At 50.2% G+C, this 27,993-nt stretch overlaps 1 protein-coding gene across 1 annotated transcript in view; it reads right to left on the reverse strand.

The window, feature by feature from the left end:
* Positions 1-674: 674 nt before the first annotated feature.
* Positions 675-27,993, reverse strand: part of LOC111184164 (protein tyrosine phosphatase receptor type T) — a 185,837-nt gene continuing 158,518 nt past the window's right edge. Inside the window, exons 7-14 of the mRNA XM_089895437.1 lie at positions 20,588-20,624; positions 19,133-19,230; positions 15,965-16,081; positions 11,849-12,003; positions 8,295-8,430; positions 6,011-6,160; positions 4,326-4,499; positions 675-833 (exon numbers count right to left, since the gene is read on the reverse strand). Of these exons, the coding sequence (XP_089751563.1) occupies positions 675-833; positions 4,326-4,499; positions 6,011-6,160; positions 8,295-8,430; positions 11,849-12,003; positions 15,965-16,081; positions 19,133-19,230; positions 20,588-20,624 (1,026 nt within the window). The remainder of the gene's footprint in view (positions 834-4,325; positions 4,500-6,010; positions 6,161-8,294; positions 8,431-11,848; positions 12,004-15,964; positions 16,082-19,132; positions 19,231-20,587; positions 20,625-27,993) is intronic.

The following is a 27,993-nucleotide window of genomic DNA, read 5'->3' on the forward strand; positions in this document are numbered from 1 at the left end:
AAGGCCATCATCACCGCCTCCACCCAGGAACAGCTGCCCTGCCACAGGGGTGTGAGCCCCAGCAGCTGCCCCATGACACGTGTCCTGTGGCCTGACCAATGTGCTGTAGGCACGTGATGCTTGGAAATGTCACATGCAGAGTAGCTAAGGCACGGCCTGCTGGGACACAAGGGTCACCTGTGGTAAAGCCAGGCCTCGGCGGGGTGATCAGTGGGCAAGGGGTCAGTGGTTCAAGCCCCAGGCTCTGTTAGTCTGGCTGCATCACGGAGCGGGGAGAGTGGCTGCGCGTGGCCGGGTATCAGGCTGTGAGGCTGTGCTGCACGGCTGGAGATGCTCAGAGCTGGGGGAGGGGCCTCCTCCGTGAGCTCTGCATGATTAGGAGCAATACCCTCACCAGTGTCTGGGGGATGGAGCAACAGACTCTGGTCCTGGGCAGTGAGGGAGCTGGATGAAGCTCATAGACAGGGGGAGTCATTGCTGGAACTGGGAGGGCCGGGGGTGGGGGGGTGGCAGGGCCTGGCAGGGGACTCCCTGGCCTCAGCTGGAAGCTGAATGGGCTTGGCTTGGTGCTCACTGGCAGACAGTGCCCACCAGAGGGCAGCTGGGTTGGGCAGAGGCAGCAGAGGGCTGTCCCTCCAACTCTTGGGCACGGTTGCTCGAACACACCTGAGCACCTAGGGCTGGGCCAGGCCTCCTCCTACCTGGGCAGTGTCCAGCTCATTCAGCATCACCACAGAGGAGCAGTTATAATCGAACACCAGCCTCCAGAAGTCCGCCACGGTGTTGGGTAGAGGATGTTGTGTGACCACGAACGCGGCAGGCTGCTTGTGGCTCTGACGAAAGAATGACACAGGCTTCATGAAATACACACCCATCAGCGATGTTCTGATAATGACGAGTTGGTGCCAGAGGCCCCCTGGGTCTGCCAAGTAGATTACACAAAGCAACTGCCCGTTCTTATCTCAGGGTGCCCTGGTGGCAAAGGGGACCTTCTCATAATGAACTCATTCTCCTCCAGACTAAGACATTTCATTAGGAAGGTGTCACTCGGATGGGGATTATCCAATAAATTATTTATGACTTGGAGCTCAGCAAACAATCCTCATTACAATATGAAATGGAAGATTCTGGATGCAGATTTGCTGCTCTGCCGGCCAAGGCACCTCTTGGGATAAAAGGGATATTTTGTGTCCCTGTGCCCACAATGATGGAGGAGGGGTTGGCTCAGCCCGAGGCAGAGAGCCTCCTGAAGGGGCTCATAGTGCAAGAGGTTCACTCCTGCCCCAAGGCTGGAATGTGGGCTGAGCTGGTCTGGCAGAAGGTGGGCACTGTGTCCTGTGAGCCAATGGGGCAGTGAAGGTGCTCAGGTTTTAGAGTCAGGCAGACCTGGGTTCAAACCCAGCTTTGCCAGTTGTACGTTATAAGTCATTCATCCATCCATCCATCCATCTATCCACCCAATCATTCATTCATTCATTCATTCATTCAAGCTCATTTATAGAGTGAATTTTTTTAAATCAGTGCTGAGCACTGGAAAGTTATTAGATCTCTCCAAATCTCAGGTTCTTCAGCTGGAAGATGGGATTCATAACTCCAAAGGGATGGCTGTGGTACAGATTGAAAAGATATGCACGTGGAAAGTGCAGCAAGCAAGAACCCAGCTGTGAGCCCGCTGGCAGGGCGGGACCATCCCTGACTCGGTTCTTCATCCTTGGCACTAGCATCATGGCCGGCACACTAGACGCCCAGTACAGGTCCAGCAAACAACTGAATAAACTCAGTCCCACGTTACAGGTGGGGAACTGAGGCCCAGAGAAAATGGGCTGTGTGAGTCTGGACTACATCTGAAGCTTCAACTGGGTGCTATTTATTATAGTACCTGTGAGAAGGTATTTGGAAAGATTGGGGAGCATCTCCGCTTCATCAGTGGTTTGTAAAACCTGAGAAATGACTCATATTCTCAACAAGTTTTCTTGAGTGACTGTTCATGCCTGTTTCCGGTGGAGTCACAGGGCAGCAGAAGGATGGGGAGGGAAAAAGAGTTTGCCCATTCAAACCAGGAAACGTCTCTGGCAAAAGACTCTGCCAAATAGAATACCTAAAGCACCTGCCATTGCTCTTTTATTTCTTGGTGTCCTGATGGCAAAGAAAATGCCTTGCAACCATGGATGCCACAGATGCACTAGGGGGTCTTGTCTTCGAAGGGTCTTCTCCTGCCAGTGGAATGGTCAGAGGAAGAATCTAGGAGAACAGAATGTTGAGTTCCCCCAAAAGCCAAACTCTAGTGGCAGAAGCTGGTCTGCAGACATTTCCAGACATGGAAAAAAATCTAGGCTTTAAGAGTCAAAAGACTTAGGGTTCAGACCCTGGCTCCACCCTTTCTGAGAGCGTTGACCTCGAGACAGTCATGGAAATTCTCTGACCCTCAGTACCTCATCCAGAAAAAGGGAATAATCATATCCAAATGCAGACTGAGACAGTCTATGTTCAGGATCTGACATACTGCCCAACACTCAGTGAATGTTAGTTTTCTTTCCATTTTCCCTGTCTCTGTGATAAATGCTCTATTAGGCCAGCATACCTGACAAAGCCTTATCTGAAAATATGCTCGAGATCTGTGCTCCTGCCGGGTTTCAGGGATCAGCTGGCAATCCATTTCATGGATAACATCGTCCTTTACCAAGGGAAACATTAAAAATTAACCCAGAGGACTTCATATTTTTCTGCTAGCAGCAAAGCTGCCATGGTTACCAGATAATGCCGAAACCGAGCTGGAATACAGATAAGGACCTTTTTTTTTTTAAATAAGAAAGGCAAAGACCCCGGTGATGGCTCACAGGAGAAATGCCCTGTGGACAAAGAGAATACAGTCAGAAAAAAAAAAACAAAAAAACACAGTCAGCATCAGAGTTTGGCAGAAGGCATTTGACTCTAGGCAGCATCTAATATACTAAGCGGAGGCCAGGAGCGTATCTGATCCTTGGATGAGGAAGGAAAGGAGGGGGAGTTGGGACAAGGGGGAGACGACAATGGAAGGAACTTGGAAGTGTGGGTGCAACCCCAGGCCCCATCTCTCACCACACACGTGTGTGTGCACGCACGCACGCACACATACACACACACATGCATACGTGCACATAATGACATTGGAAGACTCCAGGCTAAAGCCTGCAGTCTTCCCTCCACATCCAGCTATTTGATCTGACCAGGACAAGACTCCCTGCTTCCGGACCCAGAGCCAGGGTTTCCATGGAGGACTTGGGCACCCTATGGGCAGAGGCCAGGGCAGGCGCCCACAAAGCTGAGATAGGCACTGACTTCCTGTCAGCATTGACTTCCTGTCACCCCTCTGCCTCTAACAAACACTTAGGATGCTTGGGGATAAATTTCAAGAGGATTAGTGGTCAGAGAGGTAGTTGGCCTTGACCCCAGCGGACAGTACCCCATGTTCCTTCCTGTTCCAGGTAAGATGGGAGGTTCATGTGGGCTGGATGGACTTGACCTTCGGGTATAGTTGGGGAGAGGGACCTGGAAGGGCTCTTCCCCAGTCAAGCAATGGTGTTCTTGGTCCCGAGTCTTGGGAGGAAAGATGTCTGCATCTTACTGAATCAAGTAAACTGAGGGGAGGCTCAAGGAATAAATTCTAGAGTAAGTCACTAGCTCTCTGGGTATCTTTGAGTGAGTCTCTTTCTCTGGCCTCAGTTTCCTTTGCAGGGAAGTGCATGGATGAGACTGGATGATGCACGGTTCCTTCCAGCTGCAAACATCTCACATCCTGGAAGTGGAGGGATGATACCTGGCAGTAGCTGGAGGACCCAGGGCAGAAGCATACAAGTCAGGAGCATGGACCCCCTGGGGTAGGAACATGACCCCCTAATCCCAAACCAGGTCAAAGGAGGTGTGCGCTTCTTGGACTTGATGCTGAGAAAGCAGGAGACGGTGCCCCTGAGAGAACAGTAGGAACATGGCTGGCATGTAGAATGTTTCCTGAACTGAACTTAAGGCTGAGAGTCAGCTCTGTACATAGCAGGAAGGGGGACTGGTCAGGCCTGTAGCCTCACTGTGGTGTCAGGGGACCCACTTTAAGCTTTTGGTTTATTCTTTCAGACCTTTATGGGAGCAAAAGAGCTAAAAGCACAGCTTCTATATAGGTCTGGATCAGAGCCTTCAGGGGGAGAAAGGTCTTGTGGGCCAAAAAGATCAGAAGGAGAGGCTGGCTTGGGCAGGGGGATGTCAAGGCCCTGGGCTCCAGCCACCTCCCCCTTGGGAAGAAGCTTTTCCCTGGAATGCCAGCCAGGAGCTTTTCTTGGCAGGGCTCCGCTTACATCCATCAGTGCCGCATTGATGTAGTTGCTGGATTCTCCATCCACCGAGATGAGGAAGGGCAGGCAGCGGTCCAGAGGCAGGACATCCATGCTCCGATTCTTATCATGGTTCCGGGGCAGGAGACCGATGCTGCAGTCCTCGGGCCGGACGCGAGGAGTCACGATGTTGAGGGTCTATGGGGTCAAGGGCAGATAGGCAGGTACTGCTTAGATGGTTGCCCTGAACAGAGGAGGCAGCAATGTTCAAACTCCCTTCATCCTCCAAGCCTGTCCCTCCAGTCCTTTTCCCAGGACTCTTCTCTTCCGTGGTGGCGTTCTATCATCTCCTGCTGGCTGCTCCAGGCCCTGGGGGCTGAGGGCCTCTGCCAGGGGCTGAGGGACACCACCACAGGGCCAAGGCTGCAGGGACGGCACACACTCATGCGGGCTCAGACACAGGCTCTGAACACCTGCCAATCATCTGAGCTGAGTTACTCCTCTCAGCCATCCTGCATGAAATGGTGGCCAGCCAGGAGGTCATAAGGTGGGGGGTGGGGGCAGGGAATCCCTAATGACTTTTAAATATCACTTGAAGTGCCACGGAATGAGAGAAATGATTTTAGCAGCGTGCCTCTCAGAGAGAAAGCTGTTTGAGAATGGAAGGAAGGATGCTTGGATGAGACGCCCAGGATGAGTGAGAGACCCCCAGAGAGCAAGCTCTAGTTTGTCTGAAAAATTCAGGGCTTGTGTTCTGCAGAGTAAGTCTTGCAAGTGTGGGGCTAGAGCTGAACTGCCCCAGCCAACAGACTAGATGCTACGTGCAACCACCAGGGGTCCGTGTCCTCCATCCTTCCCCCATTCAGCCCTTGCTCTCTACTCCGAATCAATAAAGTCTATTTGTTTGAAGGAGGACTAAGCCATTGACCTGGCTGGGGTATCTGCCCGTGGAACCATGGACCTGCATTGGCCCTTCTGGTCCTGAAGCTTCTTTGCTTCCTCCTGCCTGTTCACAGCTCCTGTTGCCCAAAATATGACCCTGGCACTGACCTCAGGACAATGGGCTGGACTCTGGTTTTGCCTTACTCAGTGATTCAAGTCCAGGCCTCCAGACCAAAGCTGCCACCATTCTGGCTACATGGGCTCCAAGGGGGCAGATCTGTTCTGCCCGAGCTGTGCCCTCAGGTGATGCTTCTCGGAGTTTAATGTGCATTTAAATCACCCGGAGATACTGTTAAATCACAGGCTCTCATTCAGTAGGTCCGGTGGGACCCAAGATTCTGCACATCTAACAAGCTCCCAGGTGAAGCCAATGCTGCTGGTCTCGAGATCCCACCTTGAATTGTGAGGATCTAGGACACACTCCAATTGTACAGAAATATTGAGAAGACCTGGGTCCCTGCAGGGATCGAGGAGCTTGAAATTCACACTTGTGTCTATAAACTTGTCTCCGCATACAACCTGGACTAGAATTAAATAAGACCTCAGTTCCAAAACATATTCATAGTTAAAAAAAACAAGTGTCAGCAATCACTGATTGGTGAGCAGTTGCTCATGGCGGGCGTTTTGTTCTGGAATTCCTTCTCAGCTGTCTGGAGATGCAGACACTGGAAGGATATATACATAGCCATTCTTGCAAGGAAAGCCCCAGGGCTGTGCTCAGTGGCACTGAAGTTGGCTGGGTCATGAAGCCTGGGATGTGCTCGTACCTGAAATTCGTCTTTGATTTGGCTGGAGTTGGTCTGGGGGTCCAGCCTGCTGATATTGTAGTAGAGAGAGCGGAACTCGCATACCGGGATGGCCGTGTTGCCGCAGAGACACGCTTCCAGGATGGCGTCATGCACAAACACATACTGCTCCTGCAAAGCCGAGGCGAGAGGGAACAGGGTACTGGGTAAGAAGGGTGGCCCAGGAGTTTCTTGTCCACATTTCAGCATGTGCCTATGAAGGATGGGCATGATTCACGTTGCAGAATCACTGCTTTCTATCCTATAACCCGAAGGGCTGAGTGGCCGTGTTTCTTGGTGACTGTCTGAGCTGTGCTGAATTTTGTTCCCTGTGTAAGACTGAACAGCAGAGTCACGGATAAAAATTAGAAACTCCTGGACATGTGGTAGCAGGTGCCCGTGGTGTCCTGCCCATGGCCCGTCAGCTTTCGCCTTTCACTGCTGAAGGCTGCTTACTGCAAATCCCCGAGATTCAGGCTGAGGGCCTTTATCCCCAGCAGGGCCAAAGAGTTAATGCCGTGGGAAGGAGGCCTCAAGCAATGCCAGATGGAGACCTGGGGATAAATGCCTACGTTCCCTCTCTTGGGTGGGAAATTTGGAAGAGACACTCCACACCATCTCAGAGCTCCCCCGGCAGGGGCTGGGCTCCAGCCGTCCACTGTGTCAAACAGCCTATAAAATACTTTCACAGTGTCGACAGGCTTGACTTCCTTCCGTCCCCTCTCTCATTTCCCCACTTGCCAACCAGTGTGTCTTGGGACACAGCCATTTGTTCCAACCAAGGAAACCACTTGCCCTCAACTCCTTGTCTCGGGCTGTTCCTGAAGCGTGCATCACCCCCTCCACCATCCCAGCTCTTTGCCACTCTCATCCTGGACACCATCCCCCACCCCCACACCTTCAGTGTCTCATTCCCTTGGGAGAGTCTTCTCCAAATCCACCAGGCAGGAGTTGTTGCTGTTCTAGTCGCTCATTAACAAACGTTTGTTGAGCGACCATTCTCCTGCAGAACTTGGCCCATCTCTTTATATAAAATGTTTATCTAGAGGCACTGTGGTGATCTATTTGAACGCCTATCTCCCCCACCAGAGAGCAAGGACCACGATGTGCATAACGCCAGGCAGTGTGCCTGCCTTCCACATGCATGAACCCAGGAACAGACAAGGCAGCCTCTCAGCTTTAGCAGCCTCACCAAGAAGCCTGCAGACCGGCCTGTGGGAGTTGGCTTGGAGCCTGGAGCAGGGTCTAGGTGTGTGAGCCTGTAAGTGAGGGAACTGCCTGCAGAGCCCGCAGTGACTGGCCAGGCCCAAAGCCTTGGGTGATATCTCTTTGCAGGGTTGATGATGGATGCAGCTCCTTATCTGCCCCAGCTCTGCTGCCCGGGCACCTACAGCCTCACTAGAACCAGAAGATGGGCTCGTTATAGGAGTAGCAAACCATGGTTTCCAGACGTAGGAGAGGCAGAAAAGGCTTCCTCGTGAGACAGTGTGGTTCAGGGGAAAGCACGTGGGACATGGGGTCACCTGGACCCAAGTTCTACCACTGTTTGACTATATGAGGCTTTGGGGACACCATTTCTCAGCTTCCTCATCTATAAAATGGGGCACCAGCAGGAGCTGCCCCATAGGGTTGTTGTAAGGAGTAGAAACAATACCCTGAATACAAAAGGCCTGGAGTGACGCCTGGCACATAGTAGGTACTCAATAAAGATGAACCCCTCCCATGTCCCTCGGATCTTGGGCTCTCCAGGTGGACAGAGCAGTGCCTGGAGGTCTGCTTCTCACTTGAGGCCAGGAGTTATGAGTTATCTCTCTTGGAATCCCCTGCGCCTAGCTCAGGAACTCAGTAACTTCACTGAGTAAGCCATTCCTGCAGTGCCTAAAGCGATGCTTGGCACACAGTAGGCATTCAATCAATGCCAATCCTTCCCTATCTCTCTCTTCTCCTTCACCCAAGGCAAGAACACCATTCAAAGAATACCTGAAAGTTGCCATTCAGTTGGTACTTAGATGCCTTCAGAGATGGGACACACAGCACCATTCCTCCCCGGTAGGAGTCCTTGCACTGGGGGACCTCAGGGTTGGCAGGGGCATCCTAGCTTCTACGATGATCTCACCATAGCAAGCCATGTATCCATTCCCTCCCATTTCTCCCATGCCCAGGTCTCTTTCTGTAGGATGCCTCCACCCGTGGGCCTTTCTGTTCCACCATGCTCCTCCTTGGCCAGGGCTGCAGGTGGCTTGCCAAATGACACCCCAGGACTCACCTCCGTCTGTACCAGGTTGACCCTCTGGGCCCGGAGCTCACGCACGCAGTTGAAGATGTCCACCACCCCTTCGTTCTCGGCCATGTCAAGCATGGTGTCGATGGCGATGAAGCAGCCAGTCCTCCCGGCACCAGCACTGGAAGAGAGGACGGTGGTCCATGTTAGGGACCTTGGGGTGGGAGCAGCCCTGGGGAGGCCCCTCCCATTCAGCCCCGTCCCCGAGGACCCTGCAGAGAGGCACTACACTGCAGAGGTCTGAACGCCAGTCCTGCCAGGAGATCCTAAGCTAGTGGCTAAACTTAGAACCTCAGTCCTCTCTTTTGTAAAATGGGAGAGAAATGCTTGCCTTTGGGGGCTATTTTATCAGGACTGGCTTATTTTTGTTGTGCTCATGTAACGAACACTTATTTAGCCGTGACAACGTTCCAGACATTGTTCTAACTGCTTCTGCAGTGCTACCTATTCATTCTCTTATGAGGCTGTTAGGAAGTTTCTCACCCTGTTACACAGTGAGAAAACTAAGGCACAGGGTGCTGACCTTGCCCAAGGTCACACAGCTGGCAAGTGGTGGAGCTGGGACTTTTCCCCAGGCAGTCTGGCTCCACAGCGTGTGCTCCTACACTTCCTCTCTTAATAAGATAATGTACGCTTAGACAACACGGATGCATGCAGTTTGCTCATCTGATGGGTAAAGATAATCCATCTACATATGCTGGGCACACTGGAAATGCCTAGAAACATGTCTTCCCCACCCCACTTCCCTCCCTCCATCTCTCCCTTCCTTCTGTCTTCTTCAGTGAACGGGTTAATGGATGGAAGCAAGGAGGGAGAGACAAGAGAGATCAGAGGAGGTAACTGAGACGGCAGAAACCAGGTCCTCTGAGCTGTCCCAACGGACTCACAGAGAGTGAGTCCTGAGCACCATGTCCAAAGCCTAATGGGTTTGTCTCCACGTGCACCTGCTTTTCCAGGATCGTGAGGCAGCAGCATCAGTAAACCAGAGCAGCCGACAGTCCTGAGACCCGACTCCAGAATCAAGGCCCCCTGACACATACTCGATTCTGACCACTGGTGGCTTCTTTTCAGAAAATCTCAGGCCAAGTACAAAATAGCAAAAGAACTCAATGAGACCCCATGGGCCATGGCCAGACCTTCCCAGATCAGTGGGTTCCAAAATCATAGCACTGAACGAGAGACAAATAGGGCATTTGCTTTAAATGCATATAGCTTTGGAAGTGAAGGCCAGACTGCCAGGAGGCCCATCTCCACTGCGTTTTCACATTTCATTTCCCTCATGGAAACAAGTGTCTTTGCTTGACAATGCGAAAATAAAAGGAAACGAAAAGAGGAAGGGCAATGGACCAGGAAAGAAAGCAATATTGAATGACCATAAATCCAAGGAGGGCAGGCCAGTGAACCGACACCCACAATGGTCTGGAGAGTAAACCCTTGGAAATCCATCCTCCATAATCTGGAAAGTCTTTGATCTTGGTAAAATTTCATGGTTTGAATTGAGTAAAATCTGCCTTGTACTTGCCCCAGAATGCCTCCCCCCAAATCAAAACCCCCAGAAGGGACCCCCAAGCAGGCTGGGCCTCGGGGTCTAGGAGGGAACCCAAAGAGCCACTCATCCACGTCTTCTCCCAAGTCTCCTCCTCGACCTGTTTTAGGAGAAAGAAGCAGCCCGACTTGATTCTGAATCTTGGATCCACCACTAGTGGACAAGCTGCCTGGTGTCTGTGAGCCTCAGTTTTCTCACACACGACACTCTTCCCTACAGGGTTCTTGGGAGGATCGATCCGTTTATTTCAGCCTCACAGAGCAATGAAGCACATGCTATTTGGGGTCAGACCCCTGGGACCAAACCCTGGCTCGACCACTGACTAGCTGTGTGACCTTGGGTGAATGACTCAATCTCTCTGGGTTTCAATACCCTCTTCCATAAAATGAGGCTGATGACAATAGCATTAATAGCACAGTACACGTGAACTGCATGAAATTACGCGGAAAAAGCACAATGCGCGTAAATTGCTTAGCCCCGTGCCTGGTTACACAGCCATCTATTATAAATGTTTGCTACCTGTAGTCACCACATATTTACTGAGCACTAGATGCTGGGCTCGGGAGTGGGGATGTGAAGATAAGTCAGACATGGTTCCTGTCCTGAAGGATTAACAGTCTGGGGAGGGGGACAGCATCGAGAGGCAGAGAATAGTATATAATATTTTTTAAGTGCTTACTATATGTCTGGAATTCTCTTAGGAACCTACTATATGTTGGCCAACCCATTTAATCTTCAGGACAGCCTCAGGAGGGGGTAGCACTCTGCTTAGGTGTGTCAGGGTGACTTGGTATGGAGACACAGACACAGGGGCATCACGCAAGGAGGGCCTGATAAATGCTTGCCATTATCTCCCTTTCTTCCTTACCCCTGCTCTGGCTGCTCTTTGGGATATGGGACTCGGGGTGAACATTTTGTTGTCCTCGAATTGCCATGAGATGTAAAGCAGAGACTATATGCGGAATGCTTAGAGAGCCTATGGGGTGATCAGTATGGCCTCCTAACCTTCAATGGGCTCATCTGTGAAATGGGGTTTCTAATTCACACCTCGCTGTTGTGGCGAAGGGAAACGGGTGCTGTGTGAGAAAGGGGTGGCTCTGAGACACCTACAGCTTATGGTGTCTCTCCTTGACTTGGCTCAAGACCTTGCCTGATGTGGACACTGCCAGGGCAGAGATAACCTGCATGCAGTTAAGAGCATGCGGGGTCTGAAAAGATGGACCGGGCCCAAGGTCACAATGGAAAAGAGAGGCGCTGGCTGGGGAGGAAGCGAGCATGCTAGTTGGCCTTCAGGTCTGGACATCCGCCCTCCTCCAATTCCTAATGCCCTTGACATGATACTTCATCTCCGTTTAGGAGGATTCCAACATGTGCCCATCACTCCCAATGTGGCTTTCTGGGTCAGAGCTGAAAATATCCCTTCTCCATAATAAGCTAAAACCTGACACTGTCCATTTACTCTCTACAAAGGACCCCGCAGGCCAGCAATTGATTTTTAAAATAAGAGAAATGAAGAGAAGCACACTTCCACGGGGGCACCCTGCCGCCATGCCAAGGGCGAGCGTCTGGAGAAAATCATGTTAAATATCCTGGCTCTGCCATTTCACACCTGTGTGACCTGAGCACAGTATCTACCTTCTTAGCGCCTCGGTTTTCTCATCTGTAAAATGGGAATGACAATAATGGCCACCTCTCAAGGTTGGGTGAGAAGTAAATGAAGTAATGCGGGTGAAGTGCATGTGTAGCAGACGCTGTCAGTGCCAAGCCCACGTCCTCAGGGTCTTTACTGTTTCAGGGCAACAGCAATAATAACAACTGCTACTGCTACTATTAGTATTATTGTTGTTAGACTTAGGACCCTGGTCTCATCAGAAAGGGCTGGGAAGAGGGGACACAGGCAAAGAATAAAGGCCACTGGACAAGAGAGTACCCCCCTCACCGAGAGAGCAGAGCTGCAAAGGCCTCCTTGTTTAGGGCGGGGCCTTTCACTTACCTGCAGTGGACCACTATGGGCCCAGCTTCCGGTGGATTGAGGAACTTGACCTGGCGGACAAAGCCGAGGAGGCCGGTGGCATAGCAGGGGACGCCGTGGTCGGGCCAGCTGGTGAAGTGGAAGAGGCGGAGCTCCCGGATCTCATGGTAGCCTTTCTGAGGAGAGAACGGCCCTCTGTTCCTCCAGCTGCTGCCCCCAGCCACCCTGCCCAGCACCCATGGGGAGCCACGAGGCCGTGAGCACTGAGGGTCCAGCTTCCCTGCTGTCAGGGAGGGCAAGGCCCTCAAAGGGTTAATAGGTACTACTGTGCAGAGTGATTCTGCATCTCTTACATCTGGGAACTTCGGAAGTAAATAAAGTGAAACTGATGGCTCTACTGCAGGACTTCTCAGAGCCTTTACTGTGCTAACATACACGCTGAATTCCCAAGGGGGCTTATAACATTCACACTGTTTGGCCCAGGGGACCCTCTTTTGATAAGTGTTTTATAGGACTTATATTCAGCAGAACAGATTCAGAAAGATGTTAGACTTCAACTCCAAGTTCGAGTTGTTTCCAGGGGAATACAAGGCCTTTCACTGATTGAGGACTGGTGTCCTTCAGTTCTCCAGTCTGGTCTATGATACTCTCCAGGACTTTCAAAATTAAAAAGGCAGACTTCTTTATTAATTAGATTCTCATTTAGAATGATAAAATATGAAACAAACAAAAGCAGAGCTTCTCTGACTGACGGGGGTGGTGGGGCCTGGAGCTCCCATCGTTCCCCTTCCCCTCCCCGCACCCTCCACATAGACATGCTCCAGGCCAAATGGCAGTTCTTGACTAGTCTATGGTCAGGTTATGCCCCTGAGCCTTTGCTTAGGCACTGCCCCTACCTACCTTTCTCTACCTAGCAATCTCCTGCAGATGTTAGAGGCGCTGAATAGGAAGAGTGTTCGATGGTTCATTTTTTCAGTTAAAAGATATTCACCGAGGGTTACCTGTGCCTAGCCTTGTGCTAGGCACTAGGAAGGTGGAAATAAAGGCCAAGTCCCTGTCCCTGGAACAGCTCATGGTCCAGTGGGGGAGGCAGGCCCCTAAGTGGACCTTTAATTCCATTAAAGTGCATAAAGGAGTGTCAGCTAATCCCATTAGGGAGAGGAGAAATCAGAGAAGGCTTCCTGAAGGAGGGGATGCCTGACCTGAGTCTTGAAACATATTAATAATGAAAATCACAGCTAACGTTTATTAAGCATCGACTATGTGCCTGTCACTCTTCTGACTTCTTCAATGTATTAATTAATTTAATCCCATATCAATCCTCATATTATCATCTCCATTTTAGGGATGAGGAAAGTGAGGCTAAGCAAGGCTAAGGAACATGCCCAAGGTCACACAACTAGTAAGTTGTAAAGTTACAGTCTAAAGCCTAGCTGTGTGGCTCCACAGTCTGTCCTCCTAATCGTATGATACACTGAGGCTAAGTATTACCCAGTGGAAGGATGGAGGGATTCCTAGGCAGAGAGGCAGTTGGGGCAAAGGCCTGGGGACAGGACTTAGCACAGTACGTGAAAAGAATCACAAACAGCCCAGGGCAATTCCAGAGAAGAGTGGAAGACAGGCAATGACGGACAGCCAGCGGGATGGGCCGGGGGTGGGGGGTGGGGGGAGGCTGGGCGGGTACTGAATGCTGCAAGGCTTTGTATCCCACTTTAAGGCCTTTGGGTTTTATCCCAGAGTCATCGGGGAGCTATAGGGAGGCTGCCCAGATAGTTGCACAGAAGAGGAAACGCATCACCAGATGGGCATCTTGGAAGGATCACACTAGCCACTACGTGGAGGAAGGACTGGGGGGGGGTGTTGGTGGGCTGTGTAGAGGGCGCCAGGTCCCCTTTCCTGGGCCAGTGCCCCCATCCCCAGCTACCCTGACCTTGGCTGTGGACAGCTAAAAATTACCCCTTCTTCAGAGAGTTGCTCTCAGCTGAACAGGAACCACCTCCTTTGGGAGCGGGGGATGGGCAGCTGGCATTCAGTGACCAACCGATTTTGTCAGTTTGCCCAGGGCTGAGGGGTTTCCCAGGACATGGGATTTTCAGTGCTAAAGCCAGGGTGGTCCTGGGCAAACCAGGATAATGGGTTACTCTCATGGATGTGCCAAAGAACCCTACTCTGTGATGTCACTCATGCCCCAGATCTCCCTGTGGGACCAGGCCACATCCTTGCTCAGCTCCTTCCCCGCCCTGTACTGCCTCCCTCACCCCCCGTCTCCCCTGGGTTCTTCCTCAACACATCATCAAGGGCACCCAAATCCATGCCTCAGGCTCTGCTTTCTAGAAACCTAAACTAAGACTGGGGGCAGGACTAGAGGCAGAAGCCCCGTCAGGAGGCAGCTGCAGGGTCTGGGCAGGAGTGAACAAAGGCTGGGGTTAAAGCTCTGACAGAAGAACTGAAGTAGAAGATAAAACAGCTTCGAGAATACTCAGAGTTTTTCACCCCACCCTCCAAATCAGCTCAGCCCCTGGAAGCCCTCATTCAAGCCCACACCACCTGCACTGCAACTGTTTATCAAGGGTCCTCTCTTCCTGGTGGGACTGTGTTCTCTTCAAGGGACACACAATGCTTCCTGTTTATTATTTCTGGGTCCCCAGGAACTGATTCTGAGCTGATAACCCAGGCAGTGTTCGCTGAGCACCTGTGGAGAGGCTGGCTAAGTTGAGTTAATCCTCCGAGGCCCTTGGAGACCTTGAAGGGTGTCTTCCTATGGGTAATAGCTTCCCTGGTGATTGAAAGAAAGGCAAAAAGACAGCCTAAGAAACGACTATGACTCCTCAACACACTGGGTGGGCTGCAGTTCCCCAAGGCCTCCCCTTGGCTCAGAGTCTGGGTCCCCAGTCACCCAGCTCATGCCCAGCACCAACCGCCAAGTATGGTAGTTGAGACTGGTGTTCGTGGGGCTATGTTCCAGGCCTCAACTGCAGGAGCGCTGGCTGCTAGTGACTCACACATGTGCCCTTTTCTGGAGAAGTGCCCTCAGCCGACAGGAGCTGGCCCACCCTGGAGGTTACCCCGCAGTGGCTGGTCCGCAGTCAGGCAGTGGACTGAGTAAAGCAAGGGGGCACCTCTGCGGTGTGTTTACGCTCCAGAGGCCCCCATGGGTCAGGCCTAGGCTAGACTTTGCCAGAGACTCTGAACTTGCCCTGCCCCTTCCTCTTTCCTCTCCAGCTTCTCTTGCTGTCTTACAAGTTTCTCTGGGAGCGCTCCCTTGATACACCACGTATAAGGGAAACCTTGTCTCAGGCCCTGCTTCTAAGGAACCCAGCCTAAGATCACAGCAATGTACCTTGTAGCTGAGGGGCGTCCTTCCCTCCTGGCTCTTCATCTGAGTCTGCAGATATAGGCCTTTAGGAGCCCAGGGGTTGCAGGGGGCAGTGTTGGGAGCAAACAGTGTGTCTTGCCAGCACCGTGCATGCAGGAAGGGCACCATGCATGTGCCTGCTTTGGCACTCACAAGGACCTGTCAATCCCCAAGGGCACAGTGCTCAGAGCACTGAAGTCCCTGGTGTTTTTGCATCCTCAGGCCTGTGGCCACTTGGTTCATTAATGATGTTACTTTTAGAAAATGGCAGCTATGGTTTTGACAACTGTTTCCAGACACTGGTAAATGTCCCTGTGGGACAGTCACCCCCAGCTGAGAACAACAGGCCTAGAACATGTCAAGATCTTCTTTCCCCTACAGACTCTGCATGGTTCTTTCCCTCTTCCTGGGATAATATTCCTCCTGCTCTTCCCTTGGCTGGCTCTTTCTCATCCTTCACTGTCTGCTTAAATGCCTCCTCCTCCTGGAGGTCCTCTCTGATCACCCCATCCTCCCGTGGATTTCTGTCTCCCCCGCTTGGCATGTTTCCTCTGTGGCTTTTATTACCATATGTCATTATGCTATTTGTCTGGCGAATTCTATCTGTCCCTCCTGCTAGACGCGGGGTCCTTTGGAGCAGGGTCCACGTCCAAGCTGATTGCCGATCTCTCATTGGTGCAGGGTGGGTACAGAGCAGCCCCTTGGTCGCTGCCATGTCCTCGATGAACAAACAAGCCGGCTTGCCTGGAGGGCAGGCTGCACACAGCCGCAGGGAAGCTTACCTTCTGGACCGTGAAGGTGCGGATGATATACTCTGCCAGGGGCTCTGTTTCGATCAGGGTGACTTTAATGTCTCCGTAGACCTCCATGTCATCCGGCCAGTATCGCACACACTTCACCTGCGGGCAAGGACAGGGACAGTACGAGTGAGTGGGCGGCTGAGCGTGTGTGGTCATCTCATCTGGCTTCCCGTCCGAATAAACTCAAGGGTGACCTTGGTGGACTTTCAGTCAAGGCATTCTCAGCTGGCCGGGGAGGGCAAAATACACAGGGACCAGCTCACTCCTAGAGGAACTGGAGCCGCGGGGGATAACGGTGGTACCTTCTTTGGCAGAGTTCCTGGTACTTTTCAAATCCATTACCACACTAAGAGATCAACTAGATCTGGGTGAGATAGGCAGGTGGCGATCTCCCCACTGTACAGATGAACATCATACTCAAGTCGGGAGGTTTGGTGACTTGTCCAAGGTCACGTGGCCAGTTCTCTACCTTTGGCTGAGTCCTCTTTTTCTGCGATAGGCTGGGGCAGCTGAGTAGTATCAGCAGAGCAGAGATGAGAATAAAAGGTGGGAATAGTGAGGAGGTGGAAGCAGGCATGGCGGGGAGAGGGTCATTAATATTACGAGGGGGCTGGAAGGAGAAAGGCTCGTTGCTGGGAAAAGGAAGGAAGGTGCTGGGCTCGAAAGGAAGACGTTTGCAACTGCGCTCTGCCCCAGGGGTGGGTGCAGAGGCCATGAACAAGCCACTCCCACACCTGGTTCTGAGTCACATGCCGCAGGAGGAAAAAGAGATCATCGTTTTCCCCGTAAAAGAACAAAAGTATTACCATTCCGGGGGACGCCGAGCGGCTTAGGGTGGCATTTCCCACAGTGTGTCCCGCTGGGTGCTGATAGGTGTTAGGTAAAAAACAAGAAACAAAAACAAACAAAAAAAGGTTTTGTGGTCAAATGAGTTTGGGAAATGCTGGATTAAACAAAGTTAAATAGGCCACTTTGCTACAGGACTGCTCGGCTCGTTCACGTGCTAACGCTAATGTGCTTTTCGACTCTCCGAAAGGGGCAAAGAGTACACAGCATTTCCCAAACGTATTTAACCATGGAACCCCCTGTTCGCTAAGCATCATGCAGACTAGCATCCCGTGGAACCCACTTAGGGAAATGCTGATTTAGTGCAACAGGGTTTGGAGGCAAACGGATGCATTGCTTCGTTCTGACACTGTAGCTGAGTAGCTTCCAGAAAGTACTGAAACCTCTCTGAGCCTCAGCTTCCTATGAATAATGATCGCTAACACTTACTAACTGCTTTCAGTGTCTAGCTCTCCTTGCTAAGTGTTCTACAAATACTTTACACGGATTACTTGAATTATTACTTATCACCACACCCTGATGAAGTAGATATTATTATTAGCCCCATTTTACAGATGAGGAATCAGAAGCACAGGGAGGCTAGGAAAATTGCCCAAGGTCAACTGTCAGTAAGGGATGGAGCCAGGATGCAAAGCCAGGCCATCTGAATAATTACCAGGAACATCGCCTTGTACAATTGCTGTGAGATAAAGTGAAGTAATGCATAATGCACAACAGTGCCTGGCACAGAGCTTCGCTCCTAGCAGGAGTTTCATGAAGAAATTGCTCTCCTGTCCCCTCCCTGTCCCAATTCGAATTAGATTCACAATCAAGGGAATCTGCCTCCAGTGGGGGGGACATGTTATAGAACAGGCTGGAATGTGCCTCTGAATTCTTAAATCCTGGGCTGGACATTTTGTCCACAGTAGCTGCTCCCTGGGCCTGAGTCCCTGGGGCGCAGTCTTGAGTAGGGGGACCATGACCACGAGAACGAGAGCCAGGAGTCAGAGATTGTGGCCGGGTGACTTCAGGGCATTCACTCCACTCCTTTGGGTCTGTTTCCTCATCTGTAAAACTGGGCAATGGACTAAATAAGAGTGGGCTCAAGGACAAAGTCTCTTCTGGCCCTCAATTCCTGTTAGGCCACGAGATGTCCAAAGCCCTTTGCTGAATCATGACTGACAGCCCGGATTCTCCCCCTTCCCATTATCTTGGAGGCCAGGACTCTTCATTTTAATGGATTATCTGCTTCTCGCCAGAAGAAAAACTTACCTGCCCTGTCTTCAGTTAGCTCGTGTGATAAGTAGAGAGGCCCTCTTGATTCTAGTGTCTGTGCACCCAGCACCCACCCACCCACATGCCACGGTTTACCAAGTAGGTGAAAGCAAAAGCTGGGAAGAGCAGTCCCATTTCTAAGCCCCAGGAGTAGCTAAGGAGCACACAGTGGAGACAGAGCAGAGTGAGAGACCAAGGTCTAAACCCTGAAGAATGTCAAGGTTTCGAGGAACAAAGGGTCAGATGCTGCTGAGAGGTTGAGTACAATGAGAAGAGAGAAATGGCTATTGGATTTGTCAACATGAAGGATGCTGGGGATACTGACGAATCACTGTGGGTGGGATGGAGGGAGCAGCTACACTGCAGTGGGTGGAAGAGAACGGGAGTGAAGCAGCAGAGCCTGTGTGTGAGATTTCAGGGTCTGGCAGAAAAGCAGGGACAGGATCAGCAGTTTCGTTTTGCCTGCTTTATACTTTTAAGGGGGAAGGTACTCAGGATGTCTGTATGCTGAGGGAAATAATCTAGCAATGGGAAAGAGAATTACTTTCCAAGCAAGAGGGGGAGAATGAGACATTCTTGAGCGGAACCTGTGATTCGAGGCACTAGGAATTGCCTTTGAAAGGGCAAGAGTCACTTCTCCTATCACGTTAGGCTGCACCATAAGAAACATGATATTCTACCATTTGGGGTCAACAAAAACAGCCATGTCTTATGGTTCAGCCTGATAATAGAGGAGAAGAATGAGAAGATGGTTGTAGACGCAAGTAGGATGCAGCTTTGCAGTGTGAAGATGAACATTCACGTCTGATGGCTGTAATTCCCTCAAAGTCTACGAGATGACGTCATCAGCAGACAGTGAGGGTGGAGAAAGGGGCGAGAGGGTTTTGAAGGGAAAAGATGTTCCTCGACTATGAACAGGAGGGAGGACTTCTCCCGCGCAGGGTGCCGTGAGGGTGAAATGTGGAACGGGAGGCACTGGGCACAGAGAGATGCTGGGCAGCGGAATGCCAGCCAGCAAACTCCATCCAGGTACCCACGGGAGGGGCTTACCCTGCCCACTTCCACGAGGTTTGTGACCATGACGATGCTGGCCGAGTTCTCCTGCCAGATCATTCTCCAGAAGTCCTTTACGGTCTCCTGCATGGGACCTGCCAACAGAGAAGGTGTCAGGGTCAGACTGCAATGGCAAGGAAGCAGACAAGAGGCTTGTCCCTCCCGGCTGGTCAGTCAAGGCTCCGGGTGGGTGAGTAAGAGGGAGGTCAGCGATTCCTATTGGGACACAAGTAGCGGAGACTGGGGACTGAAGCGTGTGAGGTCAGAGTGTGCACGAGAAAAGCCACACTCCAGCTAGCAGGGTCTGCAGCGTCCCCTGGAAATGCCCGCAGATTCTCCTCTTCATCGCCCTCCTGCTCAGACCCTTTCCACCAGCCCCACTTTCCCGCCAACCCATCACCTTATATTAGCGGTTAATGACATAGCTTAAGGGAGTTTTCAAAAATTGGGCTCCAGAGCCTCAGTGAGAGACGGGAAGGAAACTGGGGTGGGGGTGGGGTGGGAGGGCAGAGGAGCTGCCAGGAGTCAGATGCTGGGAGCACAGACAGAAGATGCCCGATTCTGAGCTTGACAAATGCATTTGTCTGGAGCCTGGACAGAAAGAAGGGAAGAAAAATAGACAAGAAATGGGAGACAGAATCTGAGAGTCCACAGAAATTTCCTTGGAAATTTCTCTTTCAATGTCCTGGGCCTCCATCATTTTTAAAATTACAAGAGTAATAAGTGTTATCTGATACAAAATTTTGAATGCCATTTTTCTGTACAAATATATATATATGTGTATATATATTGTATTTGCTATAATAAGCGTTATATCTATTATACGTATTTTCCCATGCCCTTAAAAACTCTTACCTGCCGTGACATTTTTCATAGCTGCATAATTTTCCATAACATGGAAGTGTCACACTTCAACCAATCTACCAATTGATGGGCATTTAAGATTTTTCACTTTTTTTCCTATTAGGTAACACTGTGAAGGGTATCTTATTATATGTGTCATTGTCCACATATATATATAATCATCCACAGGATTTCCTCACAGTGTGAGAGGTATAGTCATTTTTAAGTCTTCTCATAACATCCTGGTAAGTTGCTTTCTAGGAGCGTCGGCTGCCTCTCTCTCCCGCGCACACACCCATCGAGGAGATCAGGCACCGAGAGCTCCACTTCCGAATGGTGGATACTGATGGCACATGCCTGAGGCTGATGCTTTTGGTCCAGGGCCCATCTCTCTTGACCATTTCCTAGTGACACCTCCTTCCTCTCTCCCTTACGTCCCTCCCCCCATAGCTGAACTTGTCACCTCCTTCCTTCCCAAACAAATGAACAATCTCGAGACCTCGGGAGGCTCTCCAGCCCTGCTCCTCTATGACTTCTTGGCTGGTAGAAGCTCATTCCTCTCCTCCAGTGTAAGGCAAGGGCCCTTTAGAGGAAAAGGAGGGCACTTACCTTGAGTAGCAATGTAGTGCCGGGGTCGATGGTACCCCTGGATGACAAAAGAAAAGTACAGTGCAGCTTACAAACAGCACAATACTAATAATTATCCCTGCCGAGGCTCGGTCTCTTCATAAGCAAAATGGAACTAGCATTAGACATTTCCCAGGGCAGTGGCGAAGATTAAATGAGACAATGCACGCAAAATGCTTAGCCTATCACTAAATGTTAGCTATTATTATAGTTCCTTGCGAGGGGCCCGTACAGGCTTGCCTTGGAGCCACGGACTGGGAGCAAAAGTCAGATGGCCATCAGTTATGGCTATGCACCCCGAAAAAGGGGGAGAAGGAATTTTCAGGTTTCTGTGGGATATCAACCACCACCAAGTCTTTCCTGAGCCGTGATTACATGCAGAACACTGTGCAAGGCCCCGTAGGGCACCTGAAAGAAGAAAACAATCACCTTGCTGGCTCCTTGCATCAGTAACAATTAGGAAAAGATGTCACACTGCCTCTCTGTGCTACATGGCTGGGCTTGGAACTGAAGTTCCTTTCATCTGGGGGGGGGGACCCCAGGTAGGTGTGCCCTAGAGACTGATAAAGCCACTTTCAGATTCAGAGATCAGTTTCTGATTTCCCTGTACGTTTCAGAGTCTTCAGTAGGCCCTGCTGGGCTCTGATGTGTGGTTACGCTGGTGCCCCATAATCCTAATCACTGGGGAACGGTTGAGGACAACCTTCTCTTTTGTCTGGGCATGTCCTACATGGAGGGTCCCCTTTTTTTGCCACAGAGAGGAAGTATATCATATTGGGTAGAAGTTCAAGTTTTGGAGACAGATCTGCACTTAGTACATAACATTGAACGTAATTAGTATTTATTGAACGAGTAAATACATGAATGAAAGGATAAATCAAAAAAATATATATATGCCAATTATGGAGGCTGTTGGTGGAGAGGGTGTTGGAAAGTTCTGACACTCCGCTTTCTTTTCCAGTTAACAATCTCAGGAGAAAACAAACCCGAAAGTCTGATGAACATTTGTCTTAAACGTTGCTGGTGAGTCTTTGTGTTCTGCTGAGGAGGATAAGCTGCCTCAAGACCCTCTTCTTTAGGAAATCAAATAGAAAAGTCATCTGCATGGTTCGTGGAGAAACAGACATGATGGTGTCTCAGAAGTTCTGGATCTACTTTCTGATCCAAAGATTCATTTCTAAGTTCCCTGTACATCTCTCTACCTCAGACCTCCACTTGCTCCATAACTATTTAGTAGGTACTTTGTAAGAATTACCTGGCATACTCTAGTAACACCTGGGTTGACTGTCAATAACAACCCAAGGCCAGTGTCATGGCCACAGCTGTTGGATTAACCACCAGGAATCAACAGCCCCACCTAAACTCTTTGTTTGAGTGGCCCTGTCTTCTTAGTGGGGTGGGTTGTCAGCTTCTTGAGGACACACACTGCCTCCTAAGTTTTAAAAAATTTTCTGTGGAGCCTAGCACCGTGTGAATCTCAGAGCAAATGCCCAATAAACAAGCTGTTGAGAGACCAACCAGAAAAGCAGCATATATTAGAGAAATGCACATCAAAACCACAGTGGGGTACCACCTCACGCTGGTCAGAATGGCCATCATTCAAAAGTCTCCAAATAACATGCTGGCGAGGGTGTGGACAAGAGGGAACCCTCCTACACTGTTAGTGGGAATGTAAATTGGTGCAGCCGCTGTGGAAAACAGTATGGAGGTTCCTCAAACAAACTAGAGTTGCCATATGATCCAGCAATCCCACTCTTGGGCATGTATCTGGACAAAATTATAATTCCAAGAGATACATGCACCCCTATGTTCATAGCAGCACTATTCACAATAGCCAAGACATGGAAACAACCTAAATGTCCATTGACAGATGAATGGATAAAGAAGATGTGGTACATATATACAATGGAATACTACTTGGCCATAAAAAGAATGAAATAATGCCATTTGCAGTGACATGGATGGACCTAGAGATTATCATACTGAGTGAAGTAAGTCAGAAAGAGAAAGACAAATACCATATGATATCACTTGTATGTGGAATCTAAAATATGACACAAATGAACTTATTTATGAAACAGAAACAGACTCACAGACATAGAGGACAGACTTGTGGTTGCCAAGGGGGAGAGGGGCTGGGGAGGGATGGATTGGGAGTTTGGGATTACCAGATGCAAACTAGTATACATAGAAACAACAAGGTCCTAGTGTAGAGCACAGGGAACTATATTCAATATCCTGTGATAAACCATAATGGGAAAGAATCTGACAAAGAATGTAGATATACAACTGAATCATTGTGCTGTGCAGTTAACACAACATTGTAAACCAACGACGTTTCAACAAAATAAATTAAAAAAATAAGAACGGCAACGTGGCATGGTAGCTTTATGCACGGACTCTGAATTTAAACTGCCTGGGTGTGAATCCTGGCTCTGTCCCTTTTAGGCTGTGTGGTCTGGGGCAGGTTACTTAACCTCCTTGTGCCTCAATTAATTTCTGCTGTTAAATGGGGATAACAGCATTTATATTACAGCCCTGCTGTTAGGGTTGTGAGTTAATATATGACAGTTATTATGTATCAGGCACTAGTCTAGGATTTAACATATATGTCTTTGCTATCATTATTATTTTGTTGTGTATCTGGAAAGCATTCATTGAGTGCCTATCACGATTAAAAAGTCTGTTTTGGCCATCACGGAGATCCTGAGATGGGAAGCCCTTCCCTCCCCTTTGCTTTCCTGCTCTGCCTATAAATGTAGTAACTGAGCCCTTCTCCGAGCCATGAGAGGTAGGAAGGAAGATGAGAGGCACAAAGAGCTCTCTGTTCCTTTGAGTTAAGATGGACAGTGATTCCCAGGCTCACAGGAAGAATTAGACTATGGGAGTCTTCTTGAGTAGGCTTGGAAATAGAAAGTAGTACCCTACAGTGTGGAAAGATGCAGTTTCTCAAGTCCATCCTCTTCTGTCATCCCCACGTCATTCCTTCTTACAGCCTTCATCCTCCCTGATCTGGGCCAAGACAATAGGCTCATGCTGGCCTCCCTGCCTCCAGTCCAGTCCCAGAGTCCATCTGCTTCCTGCCAGAATGAACTCCCCAGCATACATCTGATTATGCTGTTTCCCCACTTAAAAGCCTGCAGTGGCTCCCCGTTGCCTGTACAATGATGTCCAAATGCCTTAGCTTGGGACTAATCCCCTGTCTCCATCCTCATCTCCAGCCTCATTTCCAGTTGTCCCTCTCCGGACCCTTCCATGTACCCTTTGCCCCAGCTTCCCACACTGCACTTCAAATGAGCCCTCCTTCCTCCTAAGCCCTGCAGGGCTTGGTAGATGCCCAGTTAACACCCTTACAATGTATGTTGCAACAAGTTTTTTTTTTTTTTTTTAATATTTTCTCCTTCTGGGCCATGGGACAGGGTATAGTTTTCAGCAGAGACTGGTCGGTGGCATACATGCATGAATATGTCTCTGAGGTGAGGTTGGGGCATTCCCTTAAGGCCTTAATTGGCAGACAAAAGGCAAAAGACAAAATGCATGGGATTTGGAAGATTCTAACACACTTCAACGTCAATGGGATGAAATTCTGAGCAAGAAATTCACATTTCAACTGTGGGAGTCAGACGACTTGGTTTCACTATTTTGTTCATTCGTTTGCTCACTCAGTCCTTCAATATTCAATTGACAGGTATTAACTGAGCATCTACTACTCTGTACAAGGCACTGGAAGTACAAAAGTGGACCTGATGGATGTGGGCTCAGATTCTGAGCAGCTTGTAGACATCAACAAACTGGGATAAGGGCCACCAAGAGGAAGATGTGCCAGGAGGCCAGAGGAGTGTTCTCTGAGGTCATGGCAGTTGAACTGGCCCCTTAAGCCTAGTTTGGGCGTCTCAACATCCCTGTTATTCCCATTTCATCCCTTCAGCAATATTCTCAGTTTTCCTACCACCCTCCCCACGGCTCACTGGCTGTCTTGCTCTTCTTCAGAAGCACCCATCATGTTTCCACCTATAAGCCTTAGCACTGGCCCCTACCCATGCCTGCTGCGCCTGTCCCCACATAACCGAGTGGTTTGCTCTCCCCTTCCATCCAGGCTTCTGCTGGGACGGCAGTCACCTCCACAGACAGCCCTTACCTGCCCACCCTGACATCCTTGGTTCTTTTGGCTTTCTCTGGTTGACTTCTCTTCAGGGCACTCACCACCAAAGTCTTTGTTTATTTACATGCTTATCATCTGTGTTCCCAGTCGAATGAGAGCTCCAGCAGGGCAGGGCTGTAATGGGCTTGCTCATGGCTGTGTCCCCAGCATGGAGAAGTCTGCCTGGGCAGTCAGCCCTGATAAATGCATACAGAATGAACGCATGCATGCTGCGTTCCTGTCCACACGTGGCATCCGAGTCAAGAGACCCTCTCTGGCCTCCAGGAACCCACGCAGTCCCCAAGAGAAAGCATTCTAACCACCTGACTCTTCAGCAATGGAGATGAGAGGAAACGTACTGCTCACTTGGGGCTGCTCTGGGGATGTCCCAAGAGCTGGTACAGAAAACTTCCTAACCTTAAAAGAACTTTGAGTTCACTTAAGTCCCACCTACACAGCACGCACATGGACTGCAAACCGGTACTGGGCCTGCCTCCAGCTGCCTGTGAGCAATGGGAAAGAGGTTTGCATCCAACATGCGTTTATCTCACTCCGCGACCATGCATCTGTTACTTACTGGGGACCCAGAGACGATATTTATTTCCAGACTGGTAATTTATAACAGATTCAAGTGGCCAATACATTCTCGGGTGTGCAAACAAATGTGCCGGAGGTATGGTTCAGACAGGAGGAGAACCACGGCCTCTGGAGGCCTACAGGGCTGGCCCCATCTAGCTCATTATCCAAATGGAGTTGTTTTAATGAATCGTCAAGATTGAATTGTGGATAAATGATTCTAGCGTGGGCAGTTAGCCCTCTGGAGTGCAGGGAGGATTTTGGCTGGGTGGAAACCAGGGCCAAGGGGTGAGCCCTAGACAGCTACCTAGGGTGTGTCTGCCAGGAATCCCCACAGAGACCCTGGGAATTTTGACTTTGCTGGAGTGTACAGGGGGTCACAACTGATGTGATCCCCCTCCCCTCCACCCCATACTGCTCACGCTGTGCTAAAAGGAGCTCATGCTTGGTGTCTCCTCTGTCCCTCCATTGACTCTCTATTCCCTTCCCTGCTCTGCTCGTGCCCTGGGAGGTTGACCTGTATGGAGGACACCACGGGCTTCCATGCCCTCCAGCTGCTAGTTGGGTTTGGTCAATGCGGAGCAGAAGCAGGAGCTCAGAGGCCATTGGGAGGTTGGGGTGTAGGTTCTTTTGGGTCTCTCCCTATCAGGTCACCATGGCTTGGCCTTGACTTTCCATCAAAGGCTACAGCTCCAATCAGGCAGCCCCCTGCTTACAGCTACTCTCCCTGCTCTCAGCAGCTTGAGAGCTTCCTGTTGGTTCTAGCCTGGGGATACTGAACTCCTGCCACTTTGCCTCCCCCCTTAGTTTCCTTTAATCCTGTTCCTACTGTTATTAAATTCCCTTTGAGTGACCCTCTGTCTCCCAATGGGACCCTGACAGATAGACACTTCACATCAGTTGTCACATTCTTACGGGTTGGCATCATCCCATTTTACAGACATCAAAATGGGTAAATAATTTGCCTAAGATCATAAAGCTAGTGAGCAGAAAGGCCTGGATTCAATGTGGCCTCTATAAGGACTGAATTCATGTCACGACTCTGGTCTCGTGAGCCCTTGACTCTAATCACAGCACAGAGTCCAGTATCACTTAGTAAGACAGCATCTAGCAGAGACTTTGGCCTGTCTGCACAATCTACTTCCTAGAGAGAGGGAGAAGGTGGGCAGAGAACTGGATTCTAGCTGTGTGACCTTGAGCAAGCCTCTTAACCTCCACCCCTGGCCTCTTATCCTTAAAGGCTCTCAGAATGCATTGTGATGATAAGAACCTGGTAGAAATGGGTGCTTGTTATTAGTACTGGTGTTGCAGAGATGCACTTGCATTTAAAACAATTTCCTTTGTTGCCTATAAAATACCAAAGTGCATCTTGGCTCTGACCGCAGTCACATCCTCCCTCAACTTTGGATTGTCTATCCAGGAAAATGCCTTTTGCCGGAGGTTAGCACTCAGGCAATGAATGCCAGATATGGCAACTTGGGCCAGCAGACCCCTCGTGGGCATGGCTGTCAGGGCTGCCCCATCCACTCAGCCAGAGTCAAAGTCGAGGAGAAATGGAAGGAACCAACTCAGTTTGGTTCCGCATGCGCTGCCCGAGTCCCCACTGTGTGCTGCGTGCAAGGTGGTGTCTTTCGAGTGGGTGAGGAGGGACAGGACCAACAGCCCTGCTCTGGGAGTCATTCGGGTCTGGTTTCCAGCCTGCTTCTGCCACGGAGCAGATGCCCACACCCAAGCTGTGCAATCTCTTTAAACCTCAGCCTCCCTATCTGGAAAATGGGGGTGGTCACCTATCCTGGAGGGCTAGTGGGAGGTCTCAATAAACAGATTCATTTAAAACCACCCCTCACAGGGCCCAAGAGTGACTCATTTAGAGCCCTGGGCTGTTGTCATTGCATTACCGTCGTTATTAAAGCCAGCAGGGCATGGGTGGGGAGGCACCGATGCAGACTCCTGCTGTCCCCTCCCTCACATCCTGGAGAAGTTTGGTAACCTTGAGAGCCCCAGTTCACTCATCTGGAAATGGGTAGTAATGGCATTTACTTTATGAGTTGTGATACTAGTTAAGGCAATGTTGGTACACTAGAGGTGATCAATAATTCTTAAGCCACCATCGGTCCTTCTTGCCTGACTACCATCGGCTGACTCTCACTCATTGGCTAAAGCAGCACTGTGTCACCTCCTCCAGGAAGGCTTCACTGATCACGCCACTCCCACCTTGAGGCTTTGATTTTCCTTTACGTTCCCATGGCCCCTGCTCTTCGAGGGTCTCTTTTCTTATCTGACTCCCTCACCAGACTTGAGTCCCTTTTAAGGTCTGTGTTTCTGGCACACAGTGGAGGATCTGCTGTGTGTGAGAAATGAATACTAGATGCATGAGGGAAAGGCTGAAGGCATGATGGGTGAATGCTGAGTGCTTTCTCCATGTTGGAGACAGGCTGCTCAGAACTGGCCATCTCCTTGTGAATTTTCTTGTTAACCAGAGTCCAGGCGGAGAACCATTCCAGGTGTTTCAGACAGAGGGAATTCAGTACAGGGAGCTGGTTATACAGGTGATGGAGGAGCTAAGTTGCAAAACGGAACAGTGAGGCCACCCAGAGATCAGTAATGGCAAGAGGATGTGGTCACCCCTAGAACCAGCAGATAACGGGAGACAGAGAAGTCACCAGAGCCC

The sequence above is a fragment of the Delphinapterus leucas genome, chromosome 15 (assembly GCF_059928025.1).
Source record: "Delphinapterus leucas isolate spDelLeu-1000000601 "Yukka" chromosome 15, BTC_Dleu_Yukka2, whole genome shotgun sequence".
Lineage (NCBI taxonomy): Eukaryota > Metazoa > Chordata > Mammalia > Artiodactyla > Monodontidae > Delphinapterus > Delphinapterus leucas.